The sequence below is a fragment of the Ranitomeya imitator genome, chromosome 1 (genome assembly GCF_032444005.1).
Source record: "Ranitomeya imitator isolate aRanImi1 chromosome 1, aRanImi1.pri, whole genome shotgun sequence".
In the NCBI taxonomy this organism is placed as follows: Eukaryota; Metazoa; Chordata; class Amphibia; order Anura; family Dendrobatidae; genus Ranitomeya; species Ranitomeya imitator.
The window spans coordinates 732885022-732912696 of record NC_091282.1 but is presented as its reverse complement, the minus strand read 5'-3'; the positions used below and the strand labels follow the sequence as shown (position 1 = coordinate 732912696).

Sequence of the window (27675 nt, the reverse complement as noted above, 5' to 3'; positions counted from 1 at the left end):
AGTGAATGTGATCAGAGCTGCCGTACTGAGTACAACCACTGTGCTGTTGAGCAGATTGGTGGAGGTCCCAGGTGTGGGTAGGTCATCAATATTATGATCCTGAAAAACCCCTTTAACTCTCACAAAGTACCGTAAATCCTCAATATAGAGAGGCATACAGAAGCACAGTATGGGTGCCATGTAATGGCACAGAGCAAATCTATGCTTGTAGACAGCAGGAATATGGTAGTATGCATGAGCCCTAAATCCATATCTAAAATTATTTACACACTGTATAATAGTGTATAATTACAGATTAGAGAATATATTCACAGGACCCTGATCAGGCGACCATGACAATATTCCAGATGGACGTCCTACCAACCACCTCCCACTTGCTGGAATCCGTGGGGCCTTTTCTGATGTGGAGGCCAGAGCGACACCATCATTGTCACATCAGGTCTACTAAGCAGAACAGGCGCCAGCGATGAAGGCATAGGAGGAGGTACACAAGGCTCCTCACTGGCGGAGACAGACAGAAGAGGGCCAATGTGATCGAACAGTATACGGACCCTTTGCTGTCCAACAGCTCCTCATAATGCACCAATCCTCCTGTTTTAGACAAGAAAATGGATGGGCCCCTTTATGTTTTGGGCCCCATCTCCGCCCCTGAGGTTCCTGTCTGTGGCCACTGGACTGGGGTCCTGTAAATGTATAATTTATCTCTAGTAAATAGATAACCTACTATGAATACAATAAATGATGATAGGATATCCTCCATGAAGAGAAACACAGTAGAATGAGAACTAGATTTTGTAGTAGATTTACAAGGAATGTGCCATGAGGAAATTTACCTATTGTTTAAAAGGGGTTGTCCGGTCAAAACCGATAAGTCTGCAGTCACTATGTGTGACTGCAGACTTAGGAATCCCCCATTGCATACACTGTGTGGATTCGCCGGTTTCAGACCGGACATGGGGTGTATGTATGAGTTATACATACTCCCGGCCAGTGGGTGCAGCTTCGCTCCATACACTTGCCAGTGACGCGGACTGCCAGTGCGCATGTCTGACTAGAGGGAGCGGCCTTGCTCCATACAAGTGTATGGAAAGTGAGGCTGTGCCCACTGGCCGGGAGTATTTATAACTCATACATACCCTCTGTTCCCGCATCTGCAACGCGTGAATCTCTGCAGCCCACAATGCGTGTGCTGGGGGGATCATAAGTCTGCAGTCAATCAATGTGACTCCAGACTTTTTGGTTTTGACCGGACAACCCCTTTAAATATTTTTTTATTTGCATTAAATGTATTTTTTTACATTTCCATATCACAATCTGTATTTAACTCAGAAATCTTGCAATTCTCACTCTGACCACTGAAACTTCTCCTTCCTGATGTAAGAAATGCACACGTACATTAGCCGCAGACCCTATCTTTTGTACTGAAGCATATCATGAGCGTGTGAAAATATAATTGTGATGGAAGGGGAAGCAGGGGCATCTCCTATTATGAGTGGATCCTCTTATCAGCTGTGCATAGAGGTGTGACCTGTCATTGTAATCCTGCCTGTGTAGGATAAGAAAGAGCCTGCGGAATAGTCTTTCTTAAAGAACAGGATGTAAGAGTCAAATTAGCTCCAGTGGCCAGTGTGATCTTTTTAATACAGAAAATGATATGAGGAGAAAATAACAAAACAAAACCGTACCAAACTGTTGAAAAAATATATAAATGCAAAATGTTGGCCATTTTCTGATGACATATTCTCTTTGACCTTAAATATTACTAGTGTTTCTCTATAATGGGATGCTATACACAACCAAGTTAGTCCTTTTCTGCAGGATATAAAATTCTGAATTCTCACATCTTTGTCCAACATCAAAATTTCTGTTCGTTGTACATGAAATGGGATTTAATTGTACTTGCTAATAAACTCCTTCAAATGTGCGCAGATTTCCCAGCTTCAGCGCCTCTCATGCTTGTTCCGGTATCACCACTTCCATGTTGGTCGGCTGGGTGATAGGGAACATTCCGGTCTTTAAATTGGCAGTGACAGGTAAAGGGGTTGTCTCAATCAGCTCCCGTCCCCATCGGGAGTCAGCAAGTAGATGAAGGGAGCTCTCTGCTGTATCAAGGCCAACATTGAGATGGATCTGCCGGGTCGGCAAGAGGGGCACCAAAAACGGGAAACTTGACATAGATCACATACAGTGAAACATAATCTTGTTGGACTTAGAAAGTTACTTATCTCACTTTACTACAAAACTGAGATGAGTAAAGTGTAATGGCAGTGAACTTGTGCAGCAAGTCTACCTGTGGTCTTTGGTACGCGGAGAAGGTCCTTTCAATATCTTCTAGATCTAATATTTTGAACACCTTGGTATCATCAATATCAGTCCAGAGAGTTCCTTCCAGTTTGTTCTATAAAAGAAAGAAAAAAAGATATATTAAGAGCTTATGGGCTCATGTATGGTAAGAACGGGTTCCCTGACAGTAATGTTTGCAGGTGATTATATGAGGAAATATTCAGTGAAGATATGTTCCTACATAAGGATATATACACAATCTCCTTATACGCACTTCTGAAAGTTTATTCCAGTTAAAGGATTTAAGTGGGTTGGTGGGTTGAGGAATATTTTTCTTTTTCAGTGATGAACATAGAGGTCCAGGAGCTGCAGACATAAATCCTAAACGAGGAGGTCCTGGTGGTGCAGGGGGAGCTCCTGGTGGTGGAGGTGGCGGGGGTGGAGGAGCCATTCCTCCAAGTAGAGGTGGTGGTGGAGGTGGAGGAGGTGGCATCATATTTCCAGGAGGCAGAGGTACCGGCCCACCTGGGGCTCCTGGTGGAGGAGGAGGCCCTCCCGGAATGGGAGCACAGATTGCTCTCTGCAAAAGAGAAATGATGAATTCACTGAGAAAGGCGAGAAATCTTAAACTTAAAAAGAGAGATACTTCAACTTTAAAATGGTAATAATTTCAATTTCTGAGAAAAGAGCTATAATATATGAAAATAGTAAGATAGTTCTACTCCCATAACTCAGGTTCGTTATGGTCACAGCTCACCTCATCCACCTCCCTGCACAATGATGTTTGCCCAGATCAGAGCATGCTTAGAAAGCTCTGATGTAGAATGAGCCAGAGTCAATGTATTGCAGCTTATGTCCAAGCAGCTGCTGGATAGACGAGGAAGTACATTGACTGACTCATTCTATAGGAGAGCTTTCTAAGCATGCTCTGATCTGGGCAAAGATCACTGCGCAAGGAGGAGGATGAGGTGAGCTGTGACCACAACAAACCTGAATTATGTACTGTAGATGTGTTATCGGACATTGTAATCCTGTCTGTTATAATTATGAGACTGCTGCAAACTCTTCTGCAAAGGACAGGAAGTATATGTTTAATATAACACCTAGTAGACAGTGTGGAAATTGCAAGATAATTACTTTTTTGTCATTCAGATTAGTTTCAGCACATTATTATAACTAAATTAATTTAAACAATAGTTTTTTATGTTATACTCACCTTAAAGTGGCTGTCTCATGACACATCTACTAATTTTTGTTATGAGGCAACCCCTTTAATTTTCACAAGTTCTACAAATGTAATAATAGCTACTGACAATGGTTGGGATTGCTTACATTATTCAGCTCCTGGACTTGTGCTGCGAGCTCCACCACCTGCTGTTTCACTTGCTTGCACTCCGTAGATTCCTTTTCTAGCTTCTCCTTCATCTTGTTCAGGGTCTCCATCATCTCCTCTTTCTCCTGAGTTTTTGTGTCGCACTCTCGCTCCTTCTTCTCCAGTTTCTGCTGCAGCTCATGATGCTCTGGAATGGGATAAAGGGATGTAAGTCGTGGGATCGTGGTTTTTTTTTTTTTGCATGCACAAATACGTCAGTCCTGCTTTACAATGAACTAAAGGGGTCTTTGGGTCAAAACCAGTCACTGCAGACTTATCGGTTTTGACCTGACAACACCTTTAAAGGGATTTTCCCATGAACAAAGTACATTTTAATATAATAGATCTTGGAATAATAATAAGTTCCACAATTGGATATATCTTAAAAAAAAAAAAAAAAAAAAAAAAAAAAAAAGGGAAAAAATAATTTGCAATCCCGTGATGTAATGTCTGTATACTCTTTTGCTTCCTCCCTTGCCCAGGAGATGTGGTATGATCAGACCATGTTCCTGTACGGTCAGACACAGACGTTACACAGTACACAGCAGGGGCACATTTGTAAGATTATCTCAGCACAGGAACTTTTTATTTTTTTTTTTTTTTTTTTAAACACATCCAATTGTGGAAGTTATTATTATCCAAAGATCTATTGATTAATATCAACTTTGTTCATGGGAAACTTCTTTAATTTTATAAAATAGAATTGGGAGTGGTCCGGATAGCGCTGCGGCATTACGGATTATGAAATGGAGACTATAAAAATTTGTCCTATTTTCAGAATAAGTGACTAATGTATGATAGCTGGGGGTTTCATTGCTGGGACCCCTACCAATCACGAGAACTTGGGTCCTTGTTTCACCTGCTGTGGTCACACGTGAGCATTACAGCTATATAGATTATCTATGGGACTGACGGACATAGCAGAGCATCGCACATTTACCTTTTCTCATCTTCTCAGCCTGCTCCTTCCACTGCTTCACTTCATTCTCATTAACCAGCCTGTGAGGAAATGAAACCATCAAAGTAACCATAAGGGCCTTGTAAATGTGGGAACAAGGGCTGATGTATGTATAACAGGTCAGACACCTGCACATCCAGTGCTACGCTATAAGGCCGGGATCACACATACGCGAGATACGGCCGTGTCTCGCAGGTGAAAACCCAGTTCTGGCGCCGGCACTCCGGAGCGAAGCGTGCGGCCGCACAGCAATACATGGAGCTGCACGCTCCGGAGTGCTGGCACCAGAGCTAGGTTTTCACCTGCGAGACTCGGCCGTATCTCGCGTATGTGTGATCCCGGCATAAGTCTGCTCTCCTAGTCATCCAAATGGTGCAATAACGTTGTGTCGCTTGGATAAGGGGAGCATTAAACTAATACAGCGGACTCCTTGCACTGCACCTGTCCCCTCACTGCGGTGATCTACAGCCTGCTTTTCCAGGATTTTGGACGGGTTTGAGAAGACATCAATGAACCGAAATGCACTCAGGTTTAGGTTATGACCATCCTTGACTTTTCCGGAGAAGCTCCACCCCCTTGACTCCAGAAAGGTTATTTAGATATAGCATGTGTGGGGATTGAAAGCATTTTTTAAACCAATTCTGCTCCTACCTGTTACTTATAAGGAATCCTTTATAAAGTAAAAGGGGTTAGAAGATTTTTACCAGATGTGAAGTTATCCCCCTATCCCATAACTGCCTGATCACTGGGGGTCATAGATCACAAGAATAGGGCTCTGTAGAGCCCACACTTGAATGGAGTGGAGGTCGAGAATGCATGAGCCTCTACACATTTCATACTTCATGGGACCGCCGGAGATTGGGAAGTAAAGCGCTCAGCATTCCTCTTGGTAATGAATGGAGCGGACCTCTTCATAGCCACATTCTAGGGATCACGGAGGGTCCCATCAGTCAGGAAATTATATCCTCTCCTAAGGATAGGGAAGGACTTCAAATCTTGGTACAAGCCATTTAAAGGGAATGTCACCCCATTTTTCGCATATAAGCTTATCTACAACATTCTGTAATGCTGTAGATAATCCCCGATGTAACCTGAAAGATAAGAAAAACTAGTTAGATTATACTACCCCGGGGCGGTCCGGGTCCGATGGGCGTCGCGGTCCTCCCATCTTCATGCGATGACGTCCTCTTCCTTGTTTCTGTTGCGGATCCTGTGCAGGTGTAATTCTCTGCCCTGTTGAGGGCAGAGCAAGCTACTGCAGTGTGCAGGCGCCGGGAAAGGTCCAAGAGGCCCGGTGCCTGCAGTACTTCGATCTGCCCTCAACAGGGCAGAGAATTACACCTGCGCATGAGCCGCGACAGAAGCAAGGAAGGGGATGTCATCGTATGAAGATGGGAGGCGCCGGACCCGGACCGCGACGCCCATCGGACCGGACCGGGACCACCCCTGGGTGAGTATAATCTAACTTGTTTTTCTTATCTTTCAGGTTACATCAGGGGCTTATCTACAGCATTACAGATTGCTGTAGATAAGCCCTGATGGCGGTGGCCGCAGCTTATATCCCGAAAATGAGGTGACAGATTCCCTTTACGTTACAAGCACTGGTGGTGGTTTAGGGACCAAAAGAAAAGAAAAAAAAAGTTAATGTTCCCTTCAACCACAAAGCAGGGATAGATTTACACCACTGTTGAGTATTACATTTTGGGAGATGAAATACAATTGGTCCACCAAAAGTATGTAACTGTATAGACGTATTCTACACATCTAATAATTGACACCTTAGACCAAAAAGGAACATGGACAGAAGCATCCCCCGTGTAAGAACAATATGTGAACCCTATGTAGTCTAATGGTTAATCGTAACGCAAAATTCACCTACTTTGGAAAAGGTAGTGGCCCCTTATCTCTTAGGCAACAGGTTGCACCAATGGTATGTCTGCCCCTGCATTGGACATATACATTTGGAGAATGTCCTGGTCTAAACGCTGAACACTAACCCTAATTGTGTCTTGAACCCAGCTGTAAAATGATAGTAATGACCCAATACAGTAGATATTAATTTTCCTTCCATAAGAAGCATTTTTTGTTTTTAAATCAAGTGAAATGACAAAATATTACATATTCTAATGATCATTGCTTACATTCTAACAACATTTTTGACGTTGAAATTTTCCAGAGGAGAGATGTCGGGATCTTGGCCTTTGTCATTCTGGATCACAATTTGTTGAACAATCCGATCCAGGAGGAGCCAGTAATGTACAGTATTGCCACTTCGTTTATCTGTTTCCAAGAGAATAAAGGGACAAGGACGTTGAATAATAATCTTTATTATTAACATATTATTAACATATTCCGCAGCGCTTTACAGTTTGCACATATTATCATCGTTGTCCCTGATGGGGCTCACAATGTACATTCCCTATCAGTATGTCTTTGGAGTGTGGGAGGAAACCGGAGCACCCGGAGGAAACCCACGCAAACACGAGGAGAACATACAAACTCCTTGCAGATGTTGTCCAAGGTGGAATTAGAACCCAGGACTCCAACACTGCAAGGCTGCAATGCTATCCACTGAGCCACCGTGCTGCCCATAAATGTTATATTCTCCGAGGACACGGGCATAACCTTCAGCAAGCAAAGTATCCACAGAAAATGTATCGTGTTCTCAGAAGAAAAAAAGGGAACAATTGCAATCAAGTGTCACCAGAATCACTCTATAAATAATCATCACGTTGCAAATATGTAAAAGAGGGAGTAACAGAGCCGGGCCAAGAAGACAGATTTATCGGAGGTCTGGTGCCAGGTTGTGTTTTTTATTAAACTTGTGATTTCAAAGTCTCGTTGACATTTTATTGGACTATGTTAAAAAGGAAATGTATCATAACAAAACAATTTTTACATCTGATTTTTCTAAATAATTTGGGTATCATCTTGTTCTTTATGTGACGACTATCCATAAAAAAAATGTTTTAAAGCGTTCTAATACTAGTGCTCAAAAATAGATTAAATTCTTTAGCTCTGCTTTGCTGTGTAGACTGAGACAGAGTCTGCAGAATCATCCTAATATTACTAGATTACTTAATCCTAGTAGGGTCAAAAATTAAGGGGTGGATCCGACTCGTTTCAAAAACGGACAGCAGCAACCCACAAGGTTTAAAGAAAATCTACCTCCATATGGTTAGTGATGATTTAAAACAACCAGTCACCTGGCCGCTGCAGCCACTGATTGGTCTGCGGGATCAGAAGACTAGAGGTCAGTCTGCCATCATTTGTGGCAGTGACACAGGGAAAGTAGTTCTTCTTTTATCCCCATGGCTTGCTGCTGTCAGATTATTAAACAAGTCAGAAAACCCATTTAATGTACAGCTGGAAGGATAAGGCAGGATAGATGTAGACTTATGCCAGGGAGCATCTTGGGTAACAGTTGGGTTACAATTTGTTGATATGTGTAGAAGTTTCTCTAGACTGTACTGTATGATCTGATTTGAAGAAATATGCATCTTCCCGATTACTCTTTTGGCACTGCTCCATATATTTCAAGAGGAATTAGTTATTAAAGGGAATCTGTCATTAGGATCAACCCTCCTAAATGGGCATGCAGGTCATAGGAAGCTGAATAAAATGATATCTTGATATCTGTAATCCGATGTCTTACTTCAGAGATATCCATGCTTTTCTTATATGTAAATGAGCTGTGCGGGACTATGGGCCGGACGTAGATCTCCCCGAGAATCTGCCTCCAGTGCTTATTTTTAATAAAAGGGGCATTATTAGACGTGTGAGACATGTAACTAACAAAGAACAGTAGAGCTGAATTTTATGTCATAACAAACACATTTGCTACAGCTCTGCTGTAGTGCAACACTACTGTCTGTGAAATTGAAGCCGAAGCACTGAGAGGACAAGTCCAGATGTGTTGTGAACAATCACACACAGCTCTTCAATGAGATGAGAAGAGCAGAGAGCGGCCATTACATATAACACTGGTAATGCCTCCTTTCATATAACATAAGCTCTGGAGGCCTATTCTCTGGGTGATCTATGTCCGACCCATAGATCTTAACTAGTGATGAGCGAGTATACTCGTTACTTGAGATTTCTCGAGCATGCTCGGGGGTCCTCAGAGTATTTTTTAGTGCTCGGAGATTTAGTTTTCATCGCCGCAGCTGAATGATTTACATATGTTAGCCAGGCTAAGTACATGTGGGGGTTGCCTGGTTGCTAGGGAATCCCCACATGTAATCAGGCTGGCTAATAGCTGTAAATCATTCAGCTGCGGCGAAGAAAACAATCTCCGAGTACTAAAAAATACTCGGAGGACCCCCGAGCGTGCTCAGGAAATCTCGAGTAACAAGTATATTCGCTCATCACTAATCTTAACAGCTCATTTAAGAAAAATGTTTATTTCTCTGGAATAAAACATTGGATCGCAGGTATCAAGGTATCATTTTACTGAGCTTCCTATGACCTGTATGCCCATATAGACGGGTTAGGAGGGCTGATCCTACTGACAGATTCCCTTTACGTTATACACATACTCCCGTTTATTAAAAGGATTGTTAACCTTCTTATTCACATTGTTTAAGGATATGTCCATATGGTTGACATAAACTGCACAGGTTTCCAGGCATTAAACTTACAATGCTATCATTGTGTATGAGATTTAAAAAAAAAAAAATGTGGTGGAAATTAAACTCACGCTGCTGATCTGCATGTTAATTAATGCTGCAGATTCCCAGAGTGAATTTCACCCGTTGCAATACAAAGGGTGAGACATGGGGCAAGTTGGCAGCATCTCTACAGTCAGAGCTGCACATCTTGCCGCTGCAGATTTTGCTGGTGCAAGTCCAGTATGGACACCCCCTTCCAGCATCCTCATAACATTGTATTGCAACACTAAACCTATAACCGATCTACCCAATCCCTCCCTCCCAGTAGGTGCAATGGATATTTTTCGGCTGTTGCCTTATTACATAGTGGCACGGCAGGAGTAAATCAGTATAACAATAGCAGAGATAATAGCACAACTTATCTAAATATTATAACATTAATCAGTATGACTTCTCCATAGTCGACACCATACATTCATAGCTCGCATACTTACAAGGCATTTGGAGGCAATGATGAAGTATAGACATAAAGTGCGGATAGGACTCTGAGTGCGTTAACTTCTTCCTTACCAGCTCAAACATCTGAGTTGCGCTTTTAGTGTCTATGTGAACCTGAGTAAGTAAGAAACACGCAGAATATCAATCAGAGAACATGATGCATCCCCCTCTGTTAAATGGCGAAGATAGGGACACTTACCAGGTCAAATCTTTTGGCAAATTCAAGCTCATCTTCATTTCTCAACATCTCAAAAAAATCTAAATGCCTGCAAATATGGAAGGATTAGATGTGACTTCAGAGTACTTTTCTTGTTCCGTAAAGTTCTACTATGTACTAAAAGTGGGATAAAATACAAGACCAATAACAGATGTCGGCCCATGAATGCCCATCAGACAATATGGGGCAGAGTAATAAAGAAGCGGGCAGTTAATAAATATCATTTTTAGGGGTATTCCAGGATGCATGGAGCTAATCATTAGGATCCTAATTAGGAAGAACAAAATGTGCTGGCGTCCATTTAATAATGAGAAACCTGATGACAAGTTCTCTTTTTGGCTAAAAATCAATTTTGCAATTGAGCGTCATTAAAAATACTGTACTCTGCTTGGTTAGCCTATGTATTTGGCTGTCTACTGCTAGTTGCAGAAGGAGATAACTGAGAATCCAGCAGTGAGCTAGTCCTGATATGACCGTTCATAACGCGTATTCCTTTTTGTGAGGTCCTTTCAAGGAATAGATCAGCTGAGAGAAGCTCAGAAGGAAGAACATAAGAATTAAACTCTCCCATCAGAAGGAGATCACAAATGGATTCACAGTTAACTAATTCTGCAGCCATCAAAAGGCAGAGACTGTAGAAGGCAAACTGTGCAAAATCTTTAATGTCATCCAACAGCAAAATGTATTTTTAGTCAAATACGTGCATATAACAGTAAAAAAAAACAAATTGCCCGAAAACGAGCCCATAGGCTCCAGCTGTGTGACAGTAGAGGATGTGCACAATTTTTATTGTTATTATGACCTTTTATTATGTCAGGTGCCAATTTTGGTGGCAGTCAATATAGGCTTTGCATGACCGATCGCTAGACCATGCACCAAAGAACTTAAAAATGGCTCCCAGCAAAGAAATTGTCACTTTATGCTAACCAAAAGTATATATTTACATGGTGTTCTCCTACAATTGCAGTCTTGGATAGTAACTTTCTGCCTTGACCGCAGTTATCGGAGACCGGCCATAAATCAAGGAGAAAAAAAAAAAAAGTACCGAAACATACAACAAAGGTTGGGGACAATCGGTCATCTTCATGACTTACCTATCGAGTGTAGAGTTGTCATGTTCCCGGAGTTTATCAATTACTGGCTGAATTCCCAACATTAGAAATTCGAATCGGAGATGAAGTCGGAAATCTAAACTTTCCTTCAATATGCAGAAACAAATATACCAAATGTTAGCTGCTTTGATGAAACAGAACATATCAGCAGGAGGTTGCAGCAAAAAAAAAAAAAAGTATATATATATCTTACCACGCCAGCTCCTTGACTAAGAACAGCATTAATGAAAGACATGATTGCCGTCTTCAGGCTGACTTCATCCCGATACCGGCCTGTACTCCGATCGAGGTCATTAATTAAAGTCTAAGAAACGCCAAAATAAAATGATAAGTGGTCAGATCACATGTAGCAGAACATGTGGCCATCCCACTGGCTGTTTGTAACAAGGAAATATGAAAATATGTCCTCTGTGTTAAAGGGATGTTCCAATGTAATTGTATTGATGGCCCATCATGGATATCGGATCTGTGGGAGTCTTACATCTGGCACCCCCATTAGCTGTTCTCAGCTCCAGCGGTGGTCAGATATAACCAATCGCACAGCTCCGTCCACTGTGGAATACAACTAGGCAAGTTATCGCTGATCGACGGGATAGGGGCGGTAGGTTGCTGATCACTGGGGATCTGACTTGTGATGTGAATAGGAGCAGATCTGCAATACCCAGCTGCAGCCGCTAAAGTGTAGACGGAGCCGTTTTTGTTTTGTTCACTTTTTTTTGTCTTTAAATGCTTTGGATCAAAAGTTCAAACACCCTTTAATGCCAACCATGTGTAATAGTTATCAAAATAACAAACATTTACCCTATGAAAGGCAATTTTTCCTCCCCTTGTACACACAGTTTCTCACAGGTCCCCATTAATGCCTGTAGAACAACCCATTGTAACTTAGGAGAAGTGTCAGATTTTGTTATATAACGACTGATCCAAAAAATGCCTGGCTCACAAAGCAAGTATAGACTGAAATAATTGCAACGTTCCCTAAGGATGCTGGAAAGGACAAGCAGGTAGACGAGGGCCTTGAGGTTCTCTGGAAAAACGCTAATTTTAAGGGGTATTTTCCCAATATGTAATAGATGTTACAATAATAACAATATAAGCAAATACCTCCAATTAGAAATATTGTACAGTTCTTCTGATTAGCTACGTCACTTACCACATGTGCAGGGCATTGCAGTAGCTTGGGTATCCATGGTTACGACCACTCACAGCTAGCTGTCACTATACGAGTGGTTGCAACCATGGATACCTACTGTGTATGGGGGTCGACTATTCCAACTGGGCAAGTTAACATTGATCCTAATGTATGCAAGTTAACACTGATTCCCAGAATAGCTGGTAGGCTGCTGATTGCTGGGGGTCCAACCATTGGGGTCAGTGGTCAGCAGGTTACTTTCTATCCTGTGGGTCGGCGTTATTGTAGCTGGGAATAATCCTTTATTGTAATGGTTGTGTTACCTGGAAGCGCGTTCTCTCGCTGGCGTATCTCTGGTAGTGCAGCATTGCTTCCAGCACTTTCTTGTGTCCTCCAGGGACCAAGCAGACGGCACCCATTATTTCCAGCACAGCTACTTTAGTCTTGATGTTCTCTGTGGCCAGACTCTGAGCGATCACATTAATGCTCTCCGAATGGGCCAAGACGTGAGCCCGCCCCTGAGAGTTGTTCATTAGCGCTTTGATGCAGCCAATGAGAGAGGTATGTATTTGAGACTCTGCTATTTCATAGTCCATACTTTTGAGGAAGTTCAATATACACGTTAAACCGTCCATCTCTATGAATCTGGTCACAAACCTATAAAAAAAAAAATATAATACAATTCTAATTATTCTCAATGTGTGCTAACTGTAAAATCGAATTGATAACACTTTCAGTGCCATGCCAAATGCAAGACCTGACGGGGATGGGAGCATGACACAGGGATCCTCTACTATGTCATTTCATTCACCCACAAGACCTGAAACCACTTTTACACTATGAATGGAGCCCAACATGTAAGATGTATGGTTCTAAAAAACGGATTCTCCTGTAAATTATTTTCAGGGCAAAACCACCACCAATGACTTTAATCATCAGTTAAAATAATAGGAGGCAGGTTAACATACAATACCCTTTTCATCATTTTTTTTTTCTTCCATTGCTCCTAATCTGAGATGCTGGAGGATGGCTCTAGACAGAATTAGTCCCCTTCCCCTTCTGGCAGCAATCCTTTTTCACTTATTCTGCATAAGCAGTCTACCTAGATCAGCTGCTATGATACTGTGGAGGCTTAGCTCCTTCCCTGACAAGCAGGATAGAAAGATACCCTTTTCATAATCGTTTGCTTCCATGTGTATTGCTCCTATCCTGAGCTGCTGCAGTCTTGCACCAGACAGAATTAGTCTCCTTCCCCTTCTGGCAGCTGACAAGAATCCTTTTTCACTTAATCTGCAGCAGCAGTCTGCTCAGATCTGCTGCTATGATACTGTGGTGGCTCAGCTCTTTTTCCCTGGCATTCAGTCATATAAGTGACTGTAAGAAGAAAAAACATTTATATAGGATTGTACAGACCTCATAGGTTTCGTCCTTAGCGCAGTCTTCAAGCTCTCTACAGTTTTGTTCCTTTCGTCTTCATCTTCCTTCTCCATTGCCAATAATGTTCTCCTCTGCGACATGGGAAATGGGAAAGTTAATTGCTCGTTCATTAAGAGTTTAATAGGATCATTAACCATTTATTGCACCACGGGAGTGCAGAGAATAGCACATAATCCGTCCTTCCTTTCGAAACTAAATTTATAGGATTTAATAATAATGATCAGTAGTGAAAACCCCAAAACAGGCCGTTAATGGGGGCTGATTTTGGGACAGAAGGATGGCACTCTGTGCCCGTTTTAACCATCTGCTGTAAACAGGATAGCAGACAATGGCTAAGATCATCCGGATTACCATGAATGTTTGTTCAGAGAGAAAACTAAGGTTTGATACCACGCTACTGAACTTAAAGGGGTTCTCCAAGGTAATGACACTGGCGGCCGTTCCAGTGTATGGGATGGGTCAGCAAGGTAAGATTGACCTCCGCAACCACTGAGGATTAGCACAATGGAGGTGCCACAGCACACACCACAGACGTGGGTTTAAACGCATTATGTCATTAGTGACAAAAAATATATACATTTTTTTCGAAAAAAAATATTAAAAACTAGTTCTCACATAAAAAGCAATAACAATGTCATAAAAAGATGTGACATTACCACTGTTCTTGGCTTTTTTTCTAACAGCATGCAAATTGCCTCATTTCCCAGAGGAGCATGCATGGCTTATAAGTCTCCTCACTGTGACATGCCAGATTTGGATTGTCACTCTACACAGGGAGAAACGTCACCCCTTAGGCCGCATTAAATACAACAGCAAGGGTAAAAAAAAGATACATTACAAAATCATGAACTGAGGGGGCATTATCACATCTAAGAAAATCATCTTGACGGTTATAGTAATAATAATCACAATAAGTGATGGCTGTGCTACTCAAAATGTACTAGATATTTGCTGGATTTTGGAAGCAGGCATGTGGCTGATGCTACATACACACATCCGTGTGCAGTGTCTGTGTGCCATGAGACTTTTTTCAGGATATACAGTGGAAGAATGGGTAATGCCGCATTTCTGGTAAGAAAGGAGTTCTGAAGTCTTCGAAGTTTGAAGAACATGTAGTTTACTCAACTGGTTGAAATGCTTTTCGAAATATGGCTTCTTCAGGCGAACCACATAAAAGACAACTCTTATGTGATTCTCCTGAGGAAGACGGCAGATTTCTAAACGCATCGAGAATAAACTACACGTTCTTCAAACTTTGAGGACTTCAAAACTCCTTTCTTACTAGCAACGCAGTTACGCAGCATTACCCACTCATCCACTGCATATCCTGACATCTATTTTGGAGATTCCAACCAGCAGATCGGCAGCAGCTAGACCCATCATTGAGCTTCTGTAAGAGCTATGCTTTCTGACATTACCGCACCGCATAATCACCCTATCTGGATAGCGCCCTTGTTTTCTGCCCTTTTTAGCCTTTCTTCATCTGATTTTTTTTGATCTGTCTGCACACAGACTTATTGAGCATGTCCAATTCTGATCCTCAAAATCTGACCAGAATAGGACCTGCTCCGAATCAAACACTTGGTTCTATGATTTTCACAGATGTGTGAATAGATCCGTGAAACTTTATTGGTTCATGTGCCCTTGGATAAAAACAAGAAACAAAATTGTGTAGCACACAGACATGTCACACCAATGTATGAGTCTTGCGGCCCACCAGAGTTAGTTAGGCCTCCCCTTTTTCAGGAGCATTGGCCAGTACAGTACTATGACGATAATTCAAAATTAAAGGAAAAGGTGTAATAGATGCTCTGCCACACATTTCGCATACATGACATTAATATAAACCTCATTACGAAGCTGCTGTTGACATAAGTGTTGGCCGTGAACCTCTTTATTTTTATAATACTGTGAATTTGGAATTTGTCTCCATTGTTGTATAATTTGAGGATCCCTAGTTTATTGTAGCAATCCCAGGATAGATCTAAATTTGGACTATTTTCTGTAAAGTTGTATATATGGCTCCTGCTGCTTTGGAAATCTTCATTGTATAAATCCTGGATAACAGATTTAGTAGGAATTCATAGTCAGCCGTAACGAGTTGTCTCTACAAGTCTAAGCAGATCAGGGCCAAAGGGGGGTTGTCTGTCGAGATAATGACAAGACCTGTTCCATCACAGCAACCCCAGGGCCCACACCGCTGTCATCTTCGGAGCAGTCTAGGCTACACATGGTAGGCTGTTTCTTATATTTTCCTGTTTACACCAATATAAGACCATTATTAAACAAATATAATGAAAAGGAAATAAATACGAGACGAGTAATAAAAGCAAGGCCAAGTTCCTTGAAAGTTAAGGCTTAGGAAACCCCTTTCATCATCCTGCAATTTACAGGCGTCTAATCCTCCAATACAAGCAAGTGCTGAAATTCTCCATGTTTGCAAATGTGTTTATAAAGGAAAAGACAAACAGAGCAACAGGTCAATGGAGTCTGCGAAAATGATTGCAAACATCTCGCCTTCAACAACTGAACAGGATAAGAAAAAAAAAAAAAAAGGACAGGGAGAGGAGAGGGAGGAAAGACGACGGTTGTGTTATTGCTATTGTAGTGTGTGACTTGCCCCTTGGTAATACGTGTGGACAGCTGTCAGCAATGGTACAAAGCAATCCTGCGCCCTGCGGGGCTTCCCGACTAGTGATGTCATTTATTCCATCACTCCTTTGCAAAATTCAACAAAGACAGCACAGAGGAGGGAGGCCTAATCTCTCCAATATGCAGCTGCTACATGGGAAATGTATAGATGACCCAGTAGCTGCTCATCCATTAACCGTGGAGTCGTCAATATATTCCAAGCCCCCGGCGCTGCATTGTTAGTAATGGAAAATCTTCATTGCACATACGGTGGCAATTCTTGCATTGTATTCCTGTACAAAATTAGTAAGTGTAACCATTAAATAAATTGTGCTCTGCATTTCATACTGTCCTACCACGGCTATATAGTTGTCCTCTTTAATAGGGTTTTCGCAAGATTTATATTTATTCTCTACCTATACCAGTGGTCCCCAACTCCAGGCCTCGAGGGCCGCCAACAGTGCCGGTTTTCAGGATTTCCTTAGTATTGCACAGGGGTTTGAATCATCACCTGTGCAGACGATCACATTACCACCAATGCAATACTAAAGAAATCCTGAAAACCTGCACTGTTGGCGGCCCTCGAGGCCTGGAGTTGGGGACCACATACCCATACTATAGGTGATAACGTAATGATTGCTAAGGGTTCGACCGCTGCACCTCAAAACTTACATATTCTAACGTAACCATCATGTGCCAGCATTGCGTCCCATATGCCAAAATAAACTAGGTGAAAAGAGCCCTTAGGCATCAGATCAAATGGATGCACTATACCGCTCAGTGCAGTACTATGATACCAAGACCTAAATTATGTGCATTTTGCAGGCCCAAAATAGGTGAAGCCATCTGTTGCACAAGGAGAACGGACTCATCTGAATTAATACACCTTGTTATAGCAGAAAGGTTTAAAGCAGAGCGTCAACAATTTTTTTTTATTTATAAAAGAATAATGTAGATGTTTTGGTGCATGCTCTGTGTATATCAGTTACTCGATGGCTTGTCTGCCATCTTGGTCCCTTCTCCTCCACATGCCCCTGTCTTCACAGTAGAGGCAGAGTCTCATCACATTACAATTGCTTTAAATCATATCTAATGTCAGTGGTGATAAGTAACATATCATTGTTGTGCCCTTACTGTAGAACCTTTGTGTATTCATTGTGATGCAGTTTGGTCAGTCTCCCGTGCCTCCTGCTTGTGCGAAGTTGCTTCCAGACAGGAGAATAAGTGAGCAGTCACTCCTGTGTATTCTAGCAAACGCAAACCCAGCCCATGTCTCTAGGTTCTAATTGCTATTTCTAAGAGGCTTCCCACCCTTTCTAATTGACAGGTACTAGTAAATTAGGGAGACAAAAAGTGCATATAGGGTCTTATCCTCAGATTAAGTGTGTTTTATTAACAGGGAGCTGCTCATCTGATGTAAAGCAAAAGCATGTGCGTATCGGCTGCTGCAGATCCACAGGCGACCTTTTCAGAGATGTTGTACAGGATAGTTTGTGGATTAAGTCCACACTTCACAATAATACAGATTCAAATGTAATGAAAAACTCTGGTGGTTTATTTATTATTGAATAAACCACCAACCAGAGTTTTTCATTACATTCAAATCAGTATTATTGTGGCAGCGCGTACTTAATCCACAAACTATCCTGTACAACGTAACTGACAGGTAGGAACTTCTCACAAGCAGGATGCAGGGGCAACAAACTGCATCCAAAAACACAGGAGATTCTGCATACATTATTCACAGAAAGCAGAGAAGGCAGCATGAGTTAGTGGAGTTTTATACTGTATTATTGCTATCTTATATGTGTTTGAAAGGATATCTTCAGCTGTAATGGTGGGGGTAGTGCAGGAAAAAGAGGAGCCATGTGAGAAGGACTTAGAAGTCCACACTGAAGTTCACCGGAGGTCAGAGGCCGTGTGGTCTACACAGGAGAGCATTCAGTGGACTAGTAGTCAAGTGCACATGAAGAAAAAAACCACTTCGATAGAGTGTTATTTTAATCAATTATATCAAGAGTATCAGATTTACTAAGGATTAGTAAATATTATCTATTATTATTCAATATTATTGGGTGCTGCCACGTTTACAGTTTATTACGAGGTATTGATGATATTTTTATCTTTTCTCAACTTGCAGTTATCACAAATGATGCCTGACACCTGCTTTTTCTCCAGTAAAATCATATGAAATTTCCATTAAAAGACACGACATGTCGAACTTGTATAAACAGTCTTCACTTTATAAAAAGTTAAGTATCTTGTGAAAATGTGGAGACATTCTCTTCTCTGCCCTTCAGTGTTTTAGTGACCTAGAAAATGTAATGAAGTCAGCCACATACAAGTTACCATTTTCAATAAGTCTTACCCTCATGACCCAACTACAGTCACAGGCATCATATCAGTTGGTAAGTCACATATTAAAATATAAATAAGGCAGCACACTGCAGCGCTAAAACATGCAAACTTGAAAACACGAAATTTGAACTGCATTACTGCAATAGAAATATGAAAAATGAGAGCTTTTAGCGCATAAAAATGGCCAATTTTATGTGTACCTGGTAGCCTCTTTACGGCATCTCTCTTATACCAGGTCCTACGCTTGACCTACCTCGCTGAGAATAAATGTCTCCATCTGAATGGGTACATGTGAAACCTCTTCTTAGACTAAAATTCTCTCTCTCTGTGGAGGGGTATTGGACCTGCTGTAATTAAAACACCTGAAGCTAGGAGGCGGAGTGCACGATCAGAAGGCTAGAGAATACATTTCAAAAACCTGACCTGCACATCCAAACATAGACTAAGTGTGAACAGGTGCTGAACCTAGAGTCGCCAACTCGTATATAGTTAAGTAAATAAGGCAGCACACCATTCAGATGGAGACGTTTATTCTCAGCGAGGTAGGTCAAGCGTAGGACCTGGTATAAGAGAGATGCCGTAAAGAGGCTACCAGGTACACATAAAATTGGCCATTTTTATGAGCTAAAAGCTCTCATTTTTCATATTTCTAGTGCAGTAATGCAGTTCAAATTTCGTGTTTTCAAGTTTGCATGTTTTAGCGCTGCAGTGTGCTGCCTTATTTACTTAACTATATACGAGTTGGCGACTCTGGGTTCAGCACCTGTTCACACTTAGTCTATGTTTGGATGTGCAGGTCAGGTTTTTGAAACATATTAAAATATATGCACACGAGCATGAGGTATCAGCATTTCAATTGGATCAAATAGTTTGGGAACATATAGGTGGCCATACATGTGAAGAACGTTGGCCAAACCCAATGATTTTGGTGGGAGCTTCCAACCAGCTCATGTGCATGGGGTGACCAGATTCTCCTCTGAAGTCAAATGTTGTGGGAGAAAAGGATTGTGCATGTCATTCAAGAGATCTAATGGGCAAGACAGGAACCCTATATGTAGCTGGTAATCTACAGCGGAGCCGAGACTCCTGTGCACCTTAGACATCCAACTAAAGCAACATATACTCATTAAAGTGTTGGTTGCCTAAAAACTATCCCTTTCCATGTGTCCAATTAGCAAATAAGGTTGTGACTGAGGAAGGGTCTTTTGTTCATGTTCAGAACTTTCTCTCATTCAGGATGACCCATTTAAATGGTTTAGAAATTAGAGAAACATTGGTGCCTTTCCCAGTAAAAGCCCTATGCCCGTCCGGAACATGTGCCTCAGCTTAATTAATTAAAGTAAATGTGATGAAGCAGTAAAACCATAGACAACCTGTGGATTACAGTGGTGCCGTTTTGGATGAAAGCAGTCATGTTTTCCTAAAAACATACAACAAACAATTAACAAAAAGGGAATCCACTGAGGACACATTTAAATGAACACAATTACTAGAAGAGACAGCAAGACTGGCTAGTGATATAGACTTGGAATGTTTTATCAGACAGAGAAATTTTATTTATTGTAATATCTGATGACCATATCCAATGGAGTAGCCATTCCTGATAGACAAAATGTAAAGAATGATTGAGGAATCTCCTTCCAACATTATTCTATCTACTCAGCTCAGGCCAACGTCCCCAATGACTTTGCAAAAAGAGAATCTCAGCTGTCCGTGCCAAACTCCGCCAAGGACTCTTAGCCATGACTGGATAAAACAACTGCTCTTTTCATAAGCCCCTCTATTAGTTATGTTTATCTGCAGAGATGTGAGGGGGTATTTATCCTATCTGGAGTATGCACCTGGCACATTTCCACACTGCAGTTGCTTAACAGCTGTGCCGTGCCACCATTGACTTTCGTTCGCATGGACATCACACCCTCCAAATAAAATGTTATCACAGACACCCATTCAACGGCCCGAGTGAATAGACAAGGCCGTAGTATGTGATTGATAAAGAGCGACAAGTTTTCCAAAATAAGTGAAAAGAAATGAGCTTGGCAGACATGGACTTGTGAATTATCTAAAGCATCTGCATAGACTAATGGTCAATTAAGGCTAATGCTCACATGTACAGTAATGACCCATTAGAATGGATCCAGAAGAAATTAGTTTTGCAGACAACTTTTTATTTCAGTTTTCAAAAACTGATCTCTGCTGGATCTGTTTTTTCTAAAATTGCAGTCTATGGACAACTGATCGGTTAAATATTCTTCCATTTCTAACGGATGTAGCAAGCAAAAAAAACGATCCGTTAGAAATTGGAGAACAATTGATGGCTAATTAACGGATCCGTTGTCAATAGACTTCAATGTTAAAAACAGATCCAGCAGAGATCAGTTTTTGAAAAAAAAAGGACTAAAAAGTTGTGTCTGCATAGCTTTTTTGCCAAAAGATTTCTGCTGGATCCCTGCTAACGGATCATTACTGGACATATGAACATAGCCTAAAGGCACGCTCCCTGCAAAACGGATACCCTGAAGTGGCCAGAATTTTCTCAAGAGTGTTCATTAAAGAGATTGTTTACATGAAAACAAACAAAGAGGAAGAGAGTAGGGTCTGCAGTGCCATCTATTGAGTGTTACAATCCTAAAAGTCAATATTAACGCTTCAAAGAAAAAGGGAATTACACTTACCGGTAATTCGGTTTCCAGGTAGTCCCTCAGGACAGCACCCTGGAGGACGTCCTTCCTTGACCTATAGCGGGACAGGATCATAGAGAGGTTAAAAGGACCCTCCCACCTCCACCCTCCAGTGTTGTTTCAAAGTACCACCGAAGGATGGAAATAAATGGTCTATACATGCCCTTACAAACACGTGTGTAGTAAACCCTTTAACGCCTCCGTCTTAATTTCGAGCCATGGTGACCCAAAGGATGAACGATCTGCCGGTACCTTAATCCCGTGCAAGCCTAAAAAGGGAACATAAGGGAGGGAACTATGGGTGCTGTCCTGAGGGACTACCTGGAAACCGAATTACCGGTAAGTGTAATTCCCTTTTTCCATTACGTCCCTCAGGCCAGCACCCTGGAGAATACCAAAGCAACTCTCCCAGGGTGGGTACAGAAGCCAGGAATCAAAGTCCAAGGCAAAAACCGGACTAGATGATAAATAAATGATCTGAAAGATCAGAAAAACCATAGATATCTAAAGAGATCCGCAAAGAGAAACACCGTAGTGTCTGATATACATCTATAATGGCCAATTTCAGTATGAAATGTGGTAAACGAAATAAGCATCAGAAGTAGAGAGTGAAATACACCCATTGTACTCCAATACCAATAATGAACCACAGCAAGTTATTTATTGTGATAGATACTTATAGACATCACAGCCCCAGAATAGGGTTAGAAAACCTTATTGCCCAGCAAAATATGGTGAAAGTCCCAGCCACCACACAATGAGGACTGTACCGACCAATAATAAGCTCCATGTGCTTATAACAGGACTGTTCCTTCTGGGCTCAGGTTAAGCCTTGGTTACAGACCAGCTTACCATACTACAAGGAGACCTGCAGGACAGAGGCCCTGGACTGCGGGAAGATCAAACCAATAACAGTTAGTACATGGATAATGGCAGAGCATTGGGATGTACGCACATTACTCATCCAGGAGATCACGTCTATTCCAAATCCTTAGATGTCTAACCCCAAGTAAGGGTTATATATTGTTGAAACTAAGGAATACACCATCCGGCAGGTAATATCTCCTGCCATTACCAACGTCGGGCTTCTCTTTAGAAGCGCTGAAAGAAACGTGGATCATTACTCCTGTTTTACTGATGTTAGACACAGGGAGTCTGGACTCTGAATCGATGAAGGTGGTGGTGAAGGTGGTGCTAGTAAAATCTTCCGACACTTGAAATTATTCGAAACTGCATTTATACGAGTCATTGGTCCAGACATTATAAGTATGTCAACTTATTTGTCCATATCTGCATATACGCACATACATATCCCAAGAGGCAATCTTTTCAGGGATCTTTATACACTCAGACTGCAATTGTGGGAGTAACCATAATCCATGGCTAGAGAAAAGTAGGTTTCTTCCTCATCACAGAGGGAGATTATCTACTGTGAGGCAGTGAGACTATGGGGTCTTAACTGTAAGAGCCCTGGATACAGATTCATTTATCTTAGGAGCCGTGACTGCTGCAAGAGCCTCGAGATTGGGATCCTCTGCCACACGACACAGTGCTGCTGCTTCACCACAAGGTACAGAAGGCAGTGCTGATGTCCGTGGTAAACATAACGCTTGCTTATTGAACCAGAAAATGGAAAGCATGCTTCCAAAAAAGTCACTCTGAAGCCCAATCATAAGGCTCTGTGCAGACAAGACCTGCAACAAACTGAAGTCCAGTCATGAGATGTAGCCTGGACATATGGCCTCACCACAGCCTAGAGGTCCAAGGCCTAGCTCCAGGTACAGCTTTGGCACCAAGGCCTGAGACTAGAGTCAGCCCAGAGGCCCAGGCCATCAATGCAACATTAAACCATGCACTCACCTGTGCTGGCTCCATACCTGCTAGAAGACAGGGGGAGCTGGTAACGCCGAGAGCCTACCGTGGAAGGAAGCGGCGTCCCGTCAGAAATGCTGCATTACTGCCTGTGCCCCCTTCCGTGTTCCATCGTGGAACGCACGCCGATCCTAAGTGCCGGCGCTCCTCTGACATCGGTCACTGGAAGCGCAATGGCCTTCTTCACCACATGACTTTCGGAAGTAGCGGTGTTTTGCTGGTCGGCGTCCGAGCCGAGAGCCCCCCACTGGGAGGAGGCGGCTCTACCCAGGAGCCCGTCCGCTCGACTGGTCTCTGGGGCTGAGGGACTCCCCACCGGGGAGTTTCCACCCTGGGCTACTTGACAGGGGGAAGGATTGGACCTGCCGCACGATCCCCCTAAGCCCATTACACAGGCTGTTGGCTGAGGAACCTCTCAAAGAGGAGTCAGCCATGGTCCGTCTGACCAGGAAAAGGGAAGGCTGAGACCCCCGAACTCTGAGTCCATCTGGTACAGCACGGATAGCTGAGGGACCTCTACCCAGTGAGGTGTCAGCCACGGACCACTTGACAGGGGGAAGAGAATCCACAGGCTATCTTCGCTCTAGGAGCAACCTCTCATACAACCGTCCCTGTAGGGACAGGAAAAACACTGGAGGGTGGAGGTGGGAGGGTCCTTTTAACCTCTCTATGATCCTGTCCCGCTATAGGTCAAGGAAGGACGTCCTCCAGGGTGCTGGCCTGAGGGACGTAATGGAAAATGTGTACATTTTTTTTTAATGTTTTGATTTTATGTAAAACTTTCTCTCTGTCACCTGTAATGACTGTGATCTGAGCTGAGCCATTATATCAACGCAGCACCCAGATCACAATAATTATCTGTGAACACTCACCAGGACCGGACTCCAATGCTGCATCTGTGATTCGATCCAGTGACGCGTACTCACCACTGGATGAACTCGCCACTGAAGTCTTGATTCCCGGACCTTATGTGTGCACACTGTTAATTACTGTGATCTAAGCAGAGCAGTCATCATTGGGGCTGCAGTGCTCAGGTTACAGTAATTACCAGTGAGCGGACAGCAGTGCTTTGGCAGTGATTTCATCTAGCGGTGAGTACATGCCACTGGATGAAATCGCAGCTGCAGCGCCGGTGCCCATAGCCAAAGAGCTCTCATTGATAATTACTGTGATCTGAGTGGAGCAGTCATTTTATTGCAGCACTTATCACATTACTGGTTATTACTGTGATCTAACTCATCAGGTCTGGGCACAAAGACTGGTTGGTTGAGTAAAAGGACTTTGATGGAGGTCTAAGAGGCAAAGTTTCTCCTTGAAGAAACTGCCAAGCTTGCAAAAGTAGACTTGAAGGCCAGGCAAAAGAGCCTTTAACTCCTAGACCTCTGTCAAAGGTCTCTCACCCTTCCAGCCTTACAGACACAAAACAGCGAAACCTTTCAGGGCAGAACAAATTGCTTGTGAATTGAAAACTTTTTCCACTTGCATTTTTACAGGAAGAATAATGCAGTTTGCAATGGTATTCTTGCCTCAAAAATACTGCAAAACCACAATGCTAGTGTTAACACATCGTATGTAATTGCACAGACCTCTTACAGCTCCTATAAGAGAAGTGGGGGAAGGTATTCATATTTCTGCTCCTGTCTGTCAAGATTGTCAAACATGCAAGAAATTGAATTATTGCAGGCACCATAAATGCTGTAAAATGAGGGAACGTAAGTTCCAGCACCTATAGTGCTAGCAGAGAGCTAATGAAGACAAACTAGCCAGATAAGAGTAAATGGCAACCTAATAATTGGGACAGTTCCTATATATAATAAACTGGTATTTTCACTAAAAGCATTTTGGAGGATAAAGGTATCAAGACCATGCTTTTACTTTGGTCTGTGTTTTATTTTATTTTTAAGTGATATTTGCTCCCTCCATTTACTACAAACCGCGATCAACTAAAAATAATAGGAAATGTAGATTCAAAGAAAGACAGCGGGACACTTACAGCAGCCATAGAATTAAGTTCATCGATGTAGAACTCCGGCCAACTTGTCGCACTTTTGTCTTCTTCTTGGTCCTGTGAGAAGCGAAAAGCAAACATTCGTTTTAATATACATGTCGTTAACAAGGAAAATGGAAGAAACAAGAACAGCCACACAATACAATACACAACATCAGCTGCCGTAGTGATAAGATACATGAAATCAGGACATCCCATGACCACCATCATCAATGCTACCCCTTCCCAACCAGAACCCACCGAGACCAAATGTGGAAAAACTAGACCAGAATTAAAGCAGAGTTGTGATTTTCTATATATAAACTAAAGAGAAGAAAGTCTTGAAGATGAAAAGACGCCCTTAGAAGACCTGTAGAAGAAAGACAAAGCGTATTCTTCTAATGAGTTGTCACAACTGGTTTACATTTAGCTGAAGAGCAGGAATAATTGCGTTACAGTCTTCAAGAGAAGATCTAAGAAGTGGGATTTATTAGAAAAAAGGAAATATGGCCGACACATTGTACTGGAGTGATGGTCTGCTGGAAACACAAAAGACGCTGTCGGGAAAGGACACTCGCATATAAATAAAGGAAATTAATCTAATGTAAGATTTTGGAGCAGAATTAGGGTATATCACAAATGTGCCCATTTTCAGATACACAGCCCTGTATATGGGGCGTGTCCTACCCTCACCTATATTAGATATATGGGATCAATGGAGCTTGTGGCATGGACAGTACCTTAACCCTTACATAACTGCAGCTCCAGGAACGTTACTGAAAATACAGCCCACATGCCAGAGGAGCCCAAAGCGCCGTCCAACATTCTTTGGGTTTGATCAAAGACAATAAAACATCCTTCTTTTCTATATGCGTCCTTCAAGACTTTGCTTCTTTCATGCAGAGAAAAAAAATGTGGTTCCTCAGTCAACACCATCTTCCCTTTCCATGTTAAAGGGAATTCATCAGCACAAAATGTCTGTTCAAACCAAGCACAAGCGCTCGAGGCACCCTTGGCGCACAGGAGCAGATCAGGGCATCTTCCCAATTACTTGTTTTCCATCTATCTCTGTCCCCCGCTGACTCCTGTAAGGACAGAGCTGTCAACCAAGGAATAGGGCAGAGATAGATGGGTAAACAAGTAGGTGGGAAGGTGTACTGAAGGGTTCGGCCACACCAAGGGTGCAGTCTGCCTGTGCTTGATATGAACAGTCACTTTGTGCTGATGGATTCCCTTTAACGTGGAAAGGGAAGGTGCCTGGTGTTGATTACCACCAATGAAGAACCACTATGTGAACCCATTTTTGTTTCTCTGCATGAAATAAAGAAAGCCTTGGTCATTTTAGTCTGACAAACTAATTCACTTTGAAAGGGTCCCAAAAAATTCCCCATACCATTCTTTCGTCAAATAATTTTTTTGGTGTATGGATTTAACCGCTAAAGTTTGGTAAAGGCACTTGTATAAGCGTGGCAGTATGGAAAATGTAGTTCAGGGCTAAGTGCAGGAGCTTTGCCACATCCACAGACCTGAGGTTCAGTTAATTGAACAGCGTGCGTTTTCCGAAGATCACGAAGAGCAAAAATGCTAAGAACAAAAGCCACATCTCTAAACCCTTCAGTGAGTAACTAAACCTTCTTCTTGAGGTTTCAGAATTAGCAGGCACTTGCCCGCTGACTAGTGGGGTACAGGTCCCGAGACCCACACCAATCATGCAATAGATCTTAGATAAGAGCCCAGCAGGCAGCAGCACAGCCCGGCAGACAGCGGCGCAGCCCGGCAGACAGCGGCGCAGCCCGGCAGACAGCGGCGCAGCCCGGCAGACAGCGGCGCAGCCCGGCAGGCAGCAGCGCGTACAGAGCAAGGTACAGATTCAATGGAGCATAAACTGCGGAACCTATGCTTTTTATTGACTCCATACTCCTTATGAGAAGACCGATATTATTAAGACCTGCAATTGCTGGGTGCCCATTTGGAGGTTTTGTATTGAGGCTCATCAGTATCAATTACACCAACGAGAATACATCTCTTTTATTCAACCCAATTTAGTCCTGAAGTGTAAGTCAGAATTGTCTGGGTTAAATTACTTGCAATAAATGGTCTGTGCAACTCAATTTAGTAAGTCATGATAACTCAGGGACAACACTCCATAAACTCCCAGCAGTCTGTATCATGAGGAGGGGACAGTAAACTTTTCATCTCATCATTACGGGAGATGCTCTTTACAAGCTTATTAAACTGCTCCAGCGCGTCTGTTCCGTGCCGTTAAGTGGCACTGCTTACACAGCGCTATGCGCAAACGTGGCGACCTTGACCTTCGCATCTGGATGTATGCCCATCTCCCACATAATGAAAATAACCAGTCTGATGCCTTAACTGATATCCAGGGCATACGTTCATCAGTAATACGCTCTTGCTTTTTATTAAGCCCCTATTTACACTCGTCCATTTATTTTAATGCAACTTATTGTGCAACCAGATTTAATGGTCGCTTTATAACACTAAGTTTTAGGTCAATTGTTCTGGATCG

At 42.4% G+C, this 27675-nt stretch overlaps 1 protein-coding gene across 4 annotated transcripts in view; it reads right to left on the bottom strand.

Annotated features, from left to right (window-relative positions):
- The window catches only part of DAAM1 (dishevelled associated activator of morphogenesis 1), a 218840-nt gene that overhangs the window by 36429 nt on the left and 154736 nt on the right, over nt 1-27675 (bottom strand). For all 4 annotated transcript variants that reach the window (XM_069733373.1, XM_069733399.1, XM_069733382.1 and 1 more), the window contains 12 exons: nt 25155-25226; nt 13596-13690; nt 12506-12839; nt 11244-11354; nt 11033-11136; nt 9921-9987; nt 9718-9835; nt 6755-6893; nt 4596-4654; nt 3616-3803; nt 2558-2863; nt 2291-2398 (listed from right to left, as the gene is read on the bottom strand). In XM_069733373.1, the coding sequence (XP_069589474.1) occupies nt 2291-2398; nt 2558-2863; nt 3616-3803; nt 4596-4654; nt 6755-6893; nt 9718-9835; nt 9921-9987; nt 11033-11136; nt 11244-11354; nt 12506-12839; nt 13596-13690; nt 25155-25226 (1701 nt within the window). The remainder of the gene's footprint in view (nt 1-2290; nt 2399-2557; nt 2864-3615; nt 3804-4595; nt 4655-6754; nt 6894-9717; nt 9836-9920; nt 9988-11032; nt 11137-11243; nt 11355-12505; nt 12840-13595; nt 13691-25154; nt 25227-27675) is intronic.